The sequence below is a fragment of the Salvia splendens genome, chromosome 13 (assembly GCF_004379255.2).
Source record: "Salvia splendens isolate huo1 chromosome 13, SspV2, whole genome shotgun sequence".
Lineage (NCBI taxonomy): Eukaryota > Viridiplantae > Streptophyta > Magnoliopsida > Lamiales > Lamiaceae > Salvia > Salvia splendens.
Window position 1 is genome coordinate 30,131,695 of NC_056044.1, and position 12,825 is coordinate 30,144,519.

Here is a 12,825-nt window from a genome sequence, read left to right on the forward strand (position 1 = left end):
GGGTGGGGTATGAATGATTACTTAATCTTGATTAATGAATGCTATTTGATATCAAAATCAGACACGCAACAAAATTTCCAAGTCAAATTATAGAAAGTTGTACGAAGGCACATGAACACCACTAATTGTGTTTTTGTGTGTGTGTGATATAGATATAAATAGAGACAAGTGGTCAAGAATCTTTCAGGTGTCTTGAGATCCAACCATTGATGAAGATATGGGATAATATAAGGTGGATTTGCAGGGAATCTCTCTAATAATCCTATAAATACCCTACTTACTATGACAGTGTTTGCTTTTGTCCATGGCAATATTTTCTTAATATGTTACAAAATTCTTAATTAAAAACATGGTGACTAGCAAAGTAGTTTTACAAAATAAAAACAAACAATAAAAATTACTCCTACAAAATAATCATATACTAAAGTGAACGCTATAGTCAAAATCATATAGAAATAAAGTATTGGACAAACACAAAAAAAGGACAACAAACATCACAACCTTTCTTATAAAAACTCTAAATTGAAAGAAAAGTACCAAATGCGACATTCATAAAACACATAGCCAAGCAAATTAAAAGTAAGAAATCACTACAAAAACAAAACACATAAACAACCAACTATATAAGTATATAAATATAAACTACTAAATCATAACACTAAAGTGCATTATTCGACATTTCTCACCATGATATAGGAGACTCTACATCCTAATCCTTTTTCTCCTAATCTTTTTTCATTAATATGAGAGTATGACAAATAAATAAATAATTCAATGTTTTGTAATACTTATATGTGCCATCCGCATCATAAATATCACAATTCACCTACCACCTTGAGAATATAAAGACTAAACTTATCGGGTGAGAATTAGTTATTAATTTAAACCATATATCAAGATATTTGGAACCATTAAAGTCACTTTAATTTTTTTGATTCAATCTAAAAAAGGAAAACAAGTCCCAAGATTTCCCACCACTTCCATTATCACATTCCCCCAAATAATTAAGAAACTCACTTTCAAGTTAAGAGCATCCGCAATGGTAGATTTCCCGGCGGACGTCCGACCGGCGTGTCGGATGTCTATGCGGGACGTCTGCCATTAGGCATGGGAGGGATGGACGGATGCGGACGTCCGCTGCGGACACCGCCGATCCACCGCTTTCCGGCGACGTCCGTCGGGACGTCCGCATTGCGGTGCCACGACGGACGTCCAGATTTTTAAATTTTTTTAAAAAAACTCTATATATACGGCTCGTTGAATTTCATTTCATTCGTAACACTTGTTTTAACGAGTTTCTCTCTCTCTACGTTTCTATTAGTATATCCAAAATGGCTAGTGGTGGTGGTAGTGGTAGTGGTGCGGATGATACTGGTGGGGGTGCTGATGACTTACGCAGGCCGTTACGTCCAGAGAGATAAATCGCCTGATACAAGCGGTCTTGCAGCAGCAGCAGCAGCCGGCGGTACCTCGACCCATCCATCGCCGAGCTGTAGTACCCCGGGACCACATCGCTGCACACCGTCGGTTGTATGAGGACTACTTCGCTCTGGAGCCGCGGTTTGGGGATAACATATTCCGGCGACGTTTTAAGATGCATCGGCCGCTATTTATGCGTATCGTGAGCGTCTTAGAGCGTCGATACGAGTATTTCAGGTTCAGGGAGGATGCGGTTGGTAAACCCGGTCATACGCCCATACCGAAGTGCACTGCCGCAATCAGGCAGCTGAAGTACGGAGGTGCGGCCGACATGTTCGATGAGTACCTCCACATCGACGAGACGACTGCCTGCGATTGCCTGAAGTATTTTTGTGAGGGCGTTAGGGAGATATTCGGGGATGAGTATCTTCGGAAGCCTACCCCCGAAGACTGTCAGGCTCTGATGGATATGCACGGGAGTCAGCATGGGTTTCCGGGAATGTTGGGCAGCATAGATTGTATGCATTGGGAGTAGAAGAACTGCCCCGTCGCCTGGAAAAGGTGTACACTACCTACTTCAAAAGCAAGAATCTCACGATTGTCCTTGAAGCGGTAGCAGACTACCGGCTGTGGATTTGGCATGCGTATTTTGGAGTAGCCGGATCGAACAACGACATCAACGTCCTCTAGTCGTCGCCCCTTTTCAACAAGCAGTGCATGGGCGTTGGTCCGGCCGTCAATTTCGTCGCCAACGGCAACCAGCACAATATGTGCTACTATTTGGCGGATGGGATATACCCAATGTGGCACGTCTTTGTGAAGACGATGAGATGCCCATCAGGTGAAAAGAAGGTCTATTTTGCGGGACGTCAGGAGGCAGCACGCAAGAATGTGGAGCGGGCATTTGGTGTGCTCCAGGCTCGATGGGCGGCAGTGAAGGGTCCATCACAGCTGTAGTATATTGACAACATCGCTGATGTCATATATGCATGTATTATCATGCACAACATGATTGTCGAAGATGAAGGTCCAACACTGACTGATTGGGCCAATGATGATGTTGATACTGCCGGTCCAAGCCATGGCGTGGCCACCGCCAATGTACATATGGGGATACCCCATGGAGAGGCCGGTCCGTGCATTTGCCGACATGCGCTAACGACAAGCTCATATTCGACTCCAGAACGATATAATTGAAGAGCTATGGACGAAGAGAGATGCACGTTGATATTTATAATGTAATATGTTTAATTTTTTTTTGTTGAACTGTACTTTTTTTTAATTAATCAAATTATCATTTTAATTAATCAAATTATCATTGCACTTTCTCCGTCCGTATTCGTGTCGAAATTTTAATTCCGTAAATTGTTTAATTTGGTGAATTTGTGTTTTTTTTTATTGTGGATGTCCACCGGGATGTCCTTGGGGAGGTTCGTCATTGTGCAGTGGGATGTCATTATGACGTGGCAGTGCAGTGGGAGGTCCTTATGACGTGACATGAGGTGTTTTTGAGAAGTCCGTCGGGATATCCGCACCACTGTGGATGCTCTAAACACTTTTGAAGTTGGGCCGATAATCTGAATAATGAGACTACATTTGGTTAAAGTTAAATGGGCTGCACGCAATTTCATTTTGGTGGGTATTAAAACAAACTTTTAGTCTTGTTGAATAAATTGTGTTATTAAGAGGCCCAAATGGTGTATTTTTGCCAACATGATGAATGAAATCTTAGTAGATGTTTATTAATTAGGTCTCACAAAATAATAAAGTCTTCTTCTTTGCTCTTTTTTCTTTTGTACTTTTTCAATTAATGTCTTTCGTAAGGGGGAAATGCGTTGCAGTGATGAAATTCCCTATTAAAAAATTAGATTATTTTTGCACATCGGTTACTCGAAAATATTAATGGGATCAAATTACTAAATAACATAAAATTAGTCAAATTTTGGTATATTCCATTAATTTAAAAATGAGACTATTTTTGTTAATATTCTAAAATAGTAAACTGAAATTATTTTTTATCGACGGCTGGAGTGAAGTACTGTTATTCTATTTAGATTAGTTTTTCAATTAAATGAAGTCATATCAATAATCGACTTGGGATATAATCATATAAGGTATAATAAAATAAGAAAAGAAACAAAAAAAATCATGTATTATTCCAAATAAAGAATAGTGGCTTTATTGACCGAGATAGTTGGTAGGACAAAACGCCACCGTTTAGTCAGCTCCGCCTCACTTCGCCCCCATCTCCACTCCGCCGCCGCCGCCTCTTCCATTTCCTTGATTTCTCGATGGGAAAAGGCGGGGGCTGTGTCCCTAGCAAGAAAAAGTTCCCCAATCACAGCACCGCCGCCGAGGACGACCATGAACTCCCCGAGTCCACCCCCACCGAAATCGCCGCCGACGAATCCGCGATCCCTCCGCGGAATCTGAGGCTCTTCATAGTCTACTACTCGATGTACGGCCACGTGGAGGGCCTCGCGCGCCGAATGAAGCAGGGCGCCGACTCCGTCGCCGGCGTCGAGGCCGAGCTCTACAGAGTCCCGGAGACCTTGACCGACGACGTCCTCGCCAAAATGCAGGCCCCGCCCAAGGACGATTCAATCCCCGCGATCGGATCGCCCGCCGATTTGGCGGCCGCCGATGGATTTTTGTTCGGTTTCCCCACGAGATACGGCTCAATGGCGGCGCAGATGAAGGCGTTCTTCGATTCGACCGCTCAATTGTGGAAGGAGCAGAAGCTGGCTGGGAAGCCAGCTGGATTCTTTGTCAGCACCGGGACTCAAGGGGGCGGACAAGAGACCACTGCGTAAGCTTCAATTTTACTCTTAATTTTTTCTTGAATTCATTTATTATGATAATGTGGCTTGTTTCAATGATGTTGAAACATGAATTGGAAGATAGTTTGTTGGAGAGGGATCGAATTGCTTGTGTTTGATGCTTTGGATTTTTCAAATTGATGTGGAAATGCGTATGCAATTGTTTTGTTTTACTTATGTATACTGCTATTTTGAAAATGTTGCCTTGCTCTAACAAAATGCAGATTAATGGTGGTGTTTGATTCATTAGATCTTCGTTCACTTGTAGTTACTGAATTCTTGGATGGAACTTTTGGAATGACTTCTTGTATCTGTGTTTGTGAAATTTTGGAACAATAGTACTCACTAGCATCTGACTGAAAATCGACTGAGAGATTCCTCTAATTTGTTAACTTGTGGAGTATTTTTGGATGGAACTTTTAAAGGAGACTTCTTGTATACGTGTTCATGAAACTACGGACTCAAATCTGTGCAAAGTCTGCTATAATTAACTGGATTAGCAGTATCGTAAGTTGCTTTCCAAAACTGTGCACTCTGGCAACGCGACCGCTGTAAACGTAATGATGTCCCTTCATTAAATTCTAAAACATGGAAGAAGGTCTGACTGGCACTTGGCTTGATACTAGAATAGATTTTGTTGCTTCCACAGACGATGGAAAGTCTGGGATCTTATAAGAAATATCTGAAGTCCTCGTCATTGCATATAGAATTTTGGTATTGTTCTTCATTTCTTAACTACTTTTAGTGCATTTATAAGCTGACTGTAAGGCCTGTATTAGATTTCTCTTTCACGTCATTGTTTGATTGCATTTCTGTTTGCTTATTTGATTCTAGTATTGATTTAACCTGGAAATTAAGTTGATTGACAGTGAAATTGTTGGGTGGGGACTGAGGGTGATTCAGTTGAGTTTTTGGTCATGTACCTCTATTTAGTTTCTTGTTATAGTTTTATAGAAAATCTGTGTTCAGTTTGTATAACAAAATATCCTAAGACTTCATAGAGAAACAAGAAAGTTTGCTTGATGGCGGCTGTCCAAATTTGCAGGTGGACAGCGATCACCCAATTAGCTCATCACGGGATGCTATTTGTTCCTATTGGATACACATTTGGTGCAGGCATGTTCAGAATGGATTCCATTAGAGGGGGTACTCCATATGGAGCTGGGGTTTTCGCAGGTGATGGCACAAGGGAGCCAAGTGAAACGGAGCTGGCTCTCGCAGAGCACCAAGGCAACTACATGGCTGGCATAGTTAAGCGGCTAGCTTATCCCTGACAACATCAAAATTCATTCCTTGAGTGTCTTGTTTCATGATAGGTATTGCCCATTCAATTCTTGATTATGAACTACGAAGTTCCTGCCTGATTATCCATTGTTTTTTCGTCGGTCTTAATTTAAAATTTGTCTGCTCATTCAATTATTTTTGGTGAATTGTTATGAAGTGTATATGGATTTACCTCTCTGGATCGATTACTGTGTAATAAGGTGTGGCGTTTGGATTTCTTCCTAGTGTATAATATCGTATATACTAGTTATTTTCTTCCCCTTTTATTTGAGATCATAATAGAATAAGGTGTGATGTGTTTAATTGAGATGTATTTTATTGCATAAGGTACTAATATTATATATTGAAGCAAAATTTTGAAAATTTTATTGTTGATATAAAAACCTTTGCATTTCTTTTCCTTTCAACAAGATTGTAAAAATAACAGGTGTTTGATGTCAAATCTTGGATAGCTTTAGTAAATAGTAGTAAGAGATTATATCATCATCTACAAAGCACCACAACAGCAAGCCTCTTTGCTACATTAGGACATAAGTTGATATCAAAATTCTCTTGGCTTAATTCCAATTCACACTCCTCCTTGTTCAAGCAAACCTGCAAAAATTCATCAATGCGGTCGTCATCGTATAACATACTATAGCACATTTACAGACGGTGTAAGTTGGGTTGATCTTACCCTCTGCACGACGGATTCTGAATTCGGATCATGACATTCTCCCACAGCATATGTTCCACAGCTTCCTACTGGATCTCCAAAACTAGCGAACTTCACAGCAGAGATTTTTGTGCTCGTTGGGCATTTCAAACTGACACTTGCTTTCTTTCTGTACTTCTCCATTGAGCTTATCTGCAAGTGTTCCATGTCGAACGAAGGATGATCTTCAGCAATATGCGAGCACAGACTTGAGACTTTTCTTGTTGAGAAGCGAATCTTTGAAGGGTCTCCGCCTTTTTCCTCAAAGATCACCAACACATTACCTGATGGCTTGAACCAAGATCTTGGCACATGGTACCTAAACGACAAACATATATGATAATGAGGCCATTACAATGCAAGAAACACTCTTTTAAATCTCGAGGCTGGCTTCAGTAGACATACAAAAACCAGCAAAGCAAATATCGGGACAACCACCACACACTGAACCAAGCTAACCATGATTTGAAGTACAGAAACTTACCACCGTTGTGTCGCTTCTCCACAACCTGTATTACATTTGTTAGGCATAAATTTTCCTCTATAGTCGCATTTTTGAACGCATATTTCATGAGGGGAGGCCTTTCGAGGCCAATATCTTCCGACTTCATTTCCATTTAACCAAGCTAACCCTTTCCCCATGTGAATCATATCAAGCCCAACAGGCTCTTGCCCAGGTGGAGAATCCACCACAGCCTGCATATACAAGCATTTGTAGCTCAATATAAAATTAATAATCCATTGATACAAAAATCAAGAAACCATTCAAGCCTCTTACCTTGTACCATGTTAGGGGCTGATGTTTAGGTGGTCTTAAAGTAGATTCCCAGTTTACAAGATTCAAATTATTTGGCTCGTATATCTTCAAAGATTCTCCTCGCAACCCTATCTGAAAATACAATGTATATAAACAACGAAGCATAAAATTCATTTCGGCACACTAGATCAACAATTTCAAAGAATCCATGAAAAGGATAATGAGGCAAATCTCTATGCATGAACAAAACCAGTCATCTGTAAGAGTCCTCTATCCAGAAAACATAATGCAATGGTAACTCTAACTACTCATGAGATGCATTTTCAATTTGAGTCCGATTAATTAATTTTGAAATCATAGGCGAAGAACAAGATATTTACAGAGATTAGTGCATATAATAAGAAACAAAGATATACCTTATAGGTCCACTTACTGGTGGACAAGTCCACCGTCCCATTCTTTATCCCCACAATTTTGACACTAGTAGGACCAGCCCCAATCCACTCATAGAAGGCTCCTGCATTCTAGCATTTAAGAAGCAAATACAAAATTTTAGCAAGTGATATATAAAAAAGATCACTGCTATTGAAAAATCTTGAGAAGCATAAAAGAAGTAACATTGATCTCCGCGTGAAATAGTTCAGAAAACATTAGAAACAAAAAAATTGAGTTAAAAATAGAAGACCTGTAGGCCAACAGCCATGCTTAATAAAGCAACTTCGTTCTTGCCAGCTTTGAGAGCAATGGGACGTCTGATTTTAAAGCGTGGTACCGTGCCATTTCCTGACCCAGTAGCTGAAGAGAAACATAAGCTGATGCATCAGTCAATTAATTATGAAGAAAAGTCTGGTGTACAGTGGGGCATCTCCTGTGTGGAGTCAGACTAAATATGTTCTCGTATTCGAATAGTAAGGACAAGAGACAGAACTAACCTTCAAGTTTTTGATTGATGAAAACATGCATAGCATGCCCCTTCGATTCAATTAAAATCACTGGACTTTTACCACTTCTGAATGACTCGTCAGTCTCATCAACATGAAAACTATCATAAAACAAAATTTGTAAGTTCACTTCAATACCTGTGAACTTATACCAGTAATTTAAGATAGAAAAACATGCAACATGTAAAAAAAATACATTGTTAACTAACCTTGTTGTATACCATAGGTAGTCCGTAGTATCTTTTGTAGTGTTAATGTGGTCTACCAATCCATTCTTTGTAAAATCTGCGGCATCCCAAATTCCAGCCCTCTCTCTAAATACATCCCATTGAGGACCTTTGAAGTTTTTATGAGGAGTTGTTGCTGATGGCTGCAAATCTGTTGGTATCATCTCAACAACAGATGTTTGAGAACCAACCTGTAATTGAAAGAAAGAAAGAAGAGCATGAACGTAAGTTAGAAAGTTGCTCATCATCAAAACTAAATAAATAAATTAGTAGCCTTTAGCTAGAACTCTACTCTTGATGATCTAGTGTGTTATTTATATAACTGAAGTTCAATTCTAAGTCACTCTGATCACAACATATTGAAGTTGCTGTAGTAATGCTTCAGGTGTGTGGATTCACTTCAATTAGATATATGTGATTATGCAGTTCTAGAACAAAGTGAACAAATTGAAACATACCCTCAAGTTTACAGATTAATAATTACCTTTGCAGTGTTAAAAACTTCATTTTTGCAGTCCGGTAAAATGCTAACCGACCATGCTGGCAGGTGATACGTAGTATTTTTGAACACTACTGTTGCTCCATTTTTATCATCCGTGTTAGAAATAATAGCAGAACAAGCTCCTGATGACTCTTCATATACATCAACCTACAAAAGAGTTTCTACTGTCAATTATTAAAGGTCTTTGACAGAATACAATACTGTATTAATTAGCCTTGAACTTGGAATTGCAATGAAGTCTAACAACAACCAATAAAATGAACCTAGTGTGAGTATTTAATTTATAAATAAAAAATAAAAAACTTTACAAAAGTGATAAGTACTGAGATTTATTCACCGCAGGTATATCAAGTCCCCATATATACCAAACTTTCAGGTGGTGCATTTATTAGAGAATAAGAGACTTCACACAAATTATAGAAGATTCTCTACTATTGCAAGTATATATCATCTATGTCTTACCATCATAACGACGGCATGAAATGCCTAGATAACTCTTGGCAATAAATCATAAGAATTCAAATGTAAATGCATGGGCTCCAGGGGTTCACCTCTTGTAAGGGTCCTAGTGATAGAGTCTTCGGCTCTCCATTCAGCAATGCGTGCTCACATAACTTTATAGATCTATGAAGCTCTTTAAGATGCCCCCATTTCGGACATCTAGCCAATCCTGGAAGTCATATCATCACAGATAAAGCAATACAACTCGAAAGACACTATACATTAATCCATTTTCAACTACAATCATAGTCTGTAAGCTTACAAACCATGGAGAGTATATTATATACAGTACCAGGACTTACCATATTCATCAATTGGTGCATCATAATCATAACTTGTGGTAATGAATGGTCCACCTGCAGTGCGTCCAAAGTTTGTCCCACCATGATACTGAAAGGTAAAGCCAAAACCTCATTTACTGCTACTTGCCTAAGGGGCTGTAGGAGATTACTTTCAAGAAGAAAACTGTGAACCATGTAATAGTTTTGAAGACTTCCTCCTTTCTGAAAAAAACGTGCGACCGAGAAAGCCACATCTTCAGGAGGTCTATGAGGATCACTTGCTCCAAATGTTTTAAACCTGAAAAATTTAAAGCTCAAGGCATGAAGCAGTGGCGTACTTACTGATTTCAGTATTGTGATTCTTCATTCTTGACAGTTACCCATATGGTTCTTGCACTCAAGCATCAATATGGTGGTTGGATGCAACATGATTTAACTTTCTGAAAAAATGTGATTACATATCTTTGAATGCCATAATGCTATATCATATTATCATTTTAAATTATTTTGTGGGCACTAAAACCTCCGGAAAAGCTTTAAAAATAATAAGAGCTCTAGCTTAATTTGAATTTTTTTAATGGACTAATTCATGAGTGTATTCACCTTTTCAACAACCAAGAAAAGTCAAGCCAAAGCTACATTAACTTCATTTGTAGTTGGTTGCTAAGTGTTTAAATAACGAACAAGATCACACAGTTTATGGCAGAAAATCATTTCATATGCAAAGAGCTGATGCCTTTGCTAATAACTGTTATAAAGTTGATTTTGATCCAGATATGATCTAGTCATTACTTGTACAAGTTTTTAATCTTCAAACCTTTTAGTAGTACTATCTCTTAATGATCCTAGTTGAATTGGAAAGTGTGTGATATGTCTTGAATAAAGAAAATAGAACATATTGGAAAATACTTTGATATAAGTCAGAGCAATGTAACTTACCACCCTGGCCAGTTTTCTGTCCAGAATTTGGGCTTATTAGGAGAGATTGGTTTGAAATGGTCGCAGTAAAATGAATTGCATGTGTCAATCTAAAAGGAAGAAAATAATGTTAGAAAATCCTACATCTTACACAAAATTTCATCATATAAATAATTTACCAACATTAAATTTCTATTGAAATTATTCTGAGAGAGAGCAACTATTTGATTCCTCAGTAAGTTACAAGCATTTTGCAGGACAAGAAGCACAACTGTAAGAGGAACTTTAAGATGATCGAGGCATAACAATTAGTGAAGATCTCATCGTACCAGAAGGTCCATAGAGTTCATGTTACTTGGCTTTGAATAGGTAGAAGAATGATTGAAATAATTCATCAGCTTACCACAGTATCTGGAGGATCAAACTGCATACACATAATCCAAGGTACACCCGTGCTTTGAGAAACAGACATGTTAGCTGCCCATATGGTGTACCTTTTTCCTGCTTCTCCATAAGCAGACTCGTAGAATCCGTATTCATTTTCCACCTGCATTTCAATAAAGCAGCAAGATAGAATAATTATATACTCCAATATATATAGTAACACAACAATTTGGAAACAAGTCCATGAAGATCGAGGAGATCCATAATATTGTATATTATCTGACTAGCAAGTTAGCACCTAATGTGGCATTTTACAGCTTCCCTAATTTTCAATTTGCATTTGAGAATTGGTATGATGCACTTTCAGTCCACAACATGCATTTCATGCTCAGAATATGTTTTTCTAGTTTTCTTCCCTAGCTCTTCAACTGAAAGGCCTATTTCTCCATGAAACAGCCCAATAATAATATTGCTCAAGAAACCTATCTAACGGAAACATGTATTATGCTTTCTTGGAAAGGTTTTATATGAGCCGTCTCCATGACTAGCGAAAGTACTAAAGGTTTCAAACTGATTTCCAACAATGATCATGGCATCAAAGAACAATTAACTACGGAGATCAGAAGCAAGACTGAACACTACAGCATCCATAATTCTGGCAGCAAGAATAAATACAACCAATATATCCAGAAGACATACATGATATGATGCCAATATTGCTCAAATCTTAGCAGTAATCACTAAAGGCCATAGTTTAACACATGTACAAAACAAACACAACTCCACTTGCCTGTGACAAGATAATAGGACCTCCCTGAGATGCAAAAAGCTTCTCTTGCTTCATCTTTTCCACAATCAATGTCATGAACTTCTTCATGTAAAACTGAAAAATCCAAACACCAAATCCAAACAAGCTAAACACCAGCCAAATTCATCAATTCTGTAGATACAAAACAGCACGATAGAGTTGAGCAAACCTTGAAAGGCTCGTTGTCAGTGCGAAAGACAGTCCCCGGCACATAGTGCAGCCAAACAGGTACACCACTAAACAGATGATACACAAAAGCATATAAATTTGCCGATTAGACAGAACCAAAGCACAGAAGTATATGCAGAACACAGAAGCAAAGCATGGAGGTCATTTCAAGTCAGTTTTTATTTCATTTCAAGTCAATTTTGATCACAATCCTAGATATATACTAAAAATATAAGCTACAAAGAGCTACCCGAAGTTCCATTCAGCTGCGACGAATGGACCGATCCGAAGAATCAAATACAAGCCAGCTTCCTGAACAATCTTACAGAACCTCACCAGATCATACCTTCCCCCAAAGTAGTACTGCAATTGAGAACAGATCTATTCAATAATTCGGCAAAGGAAGTGTGAGAAATGAAGCAGAAACACAGACATTGTTGGGGGAGAGCTCGTGGCCATTCCAGAAAACATAGGTTTCGATTGTATTAACCCCACCTTCCTTCGCCAACTGTACTAATCCCGGCCACATCTGCAGACATTGTTCAGTTCAACTCTAATTCAGTAAGTTAGTGTGATTCCAGAGATCTAGAGTGAGTGAGAGAGAGACTCACGGCGGGGACGCTGCGAGGATAGTGGATGGCGGCGGAAATGAGAAGCTCGCGGCGGCCGTCGATGATGAGGGAGCGGGTGTCGTAGCTGACATTGTAAGCAGCAGAAGAGAGAGAAGGAAACAAAGAAAGTAGAGTGCAGAAGAAGAAGAAGAGTAAAGGAGGAGTGTGTTGGCGCGCCATTAACATGAGAGGGAAAGCTCAGCTCAGGAAATCTTTTTTCTCTCTCTCTTCGAATTTATACTGTTCACTCTCTCTCCTCTTGTTTATTGATAATAACAATCTTATCCAAATCCCGTTTTAAGCAAGGATTCTGATTCAGTTATAAAATGCGGTTTCGACATAGTTATTCAACCAATTTATAATATAAAACGAGAAAGAAAATGAAAAGAGATTTAATCTCTAAAATTATAAGTTTAGATATGTGGCAATAATTTTGGACCACTAAACTTTTTATTCTCATTTTACATAAAACATTTTACTTTCACCACATAATATTATCATATGTCATCGT

The 12,825-nt window shown here is 38.7% G+C and overlaps 2 protein-coding genes across 2 annotated transcripts; one reads left to right on the forward strand and one right to left on the reverse strand.

Annotated features, from left to right (window-relative positions):
• Positions 1 to 3,582: 3,582 nt before the first annotated feature.
• LOC121760073 (probable NAD(P)H dehydrogenase (quinone) FQR1-like 2) lies at positions 3,583 to 5,739 on the forward strand. Its single transcript, XM_042155675.1, has 2 exons — positions 3,583 to 4,228; positions 5,284 to 5,739. The coding sequence occupies exons 1-2, from the start codon at positions 3,711 to 3,713 to the stop codon at positions 5,510 to 5,512; spliced, it is 747 nt and encodes a 248-aa protein (XP_042011609.1). The 5' UTR covers positions 3,583 to 3,710; the 3' UTR covers positions 5,513 to 5,739.
• A 154-nt stretch (positions 5,740 to 5,893) lies between these two features.
• Positions 5,894 to 12,584, reverse strand: LOC121760072 (beta-galactosidase 10-like). Its single transcript, XM_042155674.1, has 19 exons — positions 12,315 to 12,584; positions 12,137 to 12,232; positions 11,954 to 12,066; positions 11,705 to 11,771; positions 11,518 to 11,610; positions 10,747 to 10,890; positions 10,365 to 10,453; positions 9,618 to 9,723; positions 9,447 to 9,534; positions 9,195 to 9,313; positions 8,626 to 8,790; positions 8,124 to 8,332; positions 7,906 to 8,015; positions 7,659 to 7,768; positions 7,390 to 7,497; positions 6,995 to 7,105; positions 6,701 to 6,912; positions 6,199 to 6,535; positions 5,894 to 6,116 (listed from the first exon to the last, which is right to left on the reverse strand). The coding sequence occupies exons 1-19, from the start codon at positions 12,498 to 12,500 to the stop codon at positions 6,006 to 6,008; spliced, it is 2,574 nt and encodes an 857-aa protein (XP_042011608.1). The 5' UTR covers positions 12,501 to 12,584; the 3' UTR covers positions 5,894 to 6,005.
• Positions 12,585 to 12,825: the final 241 nt, after the last annotated feature.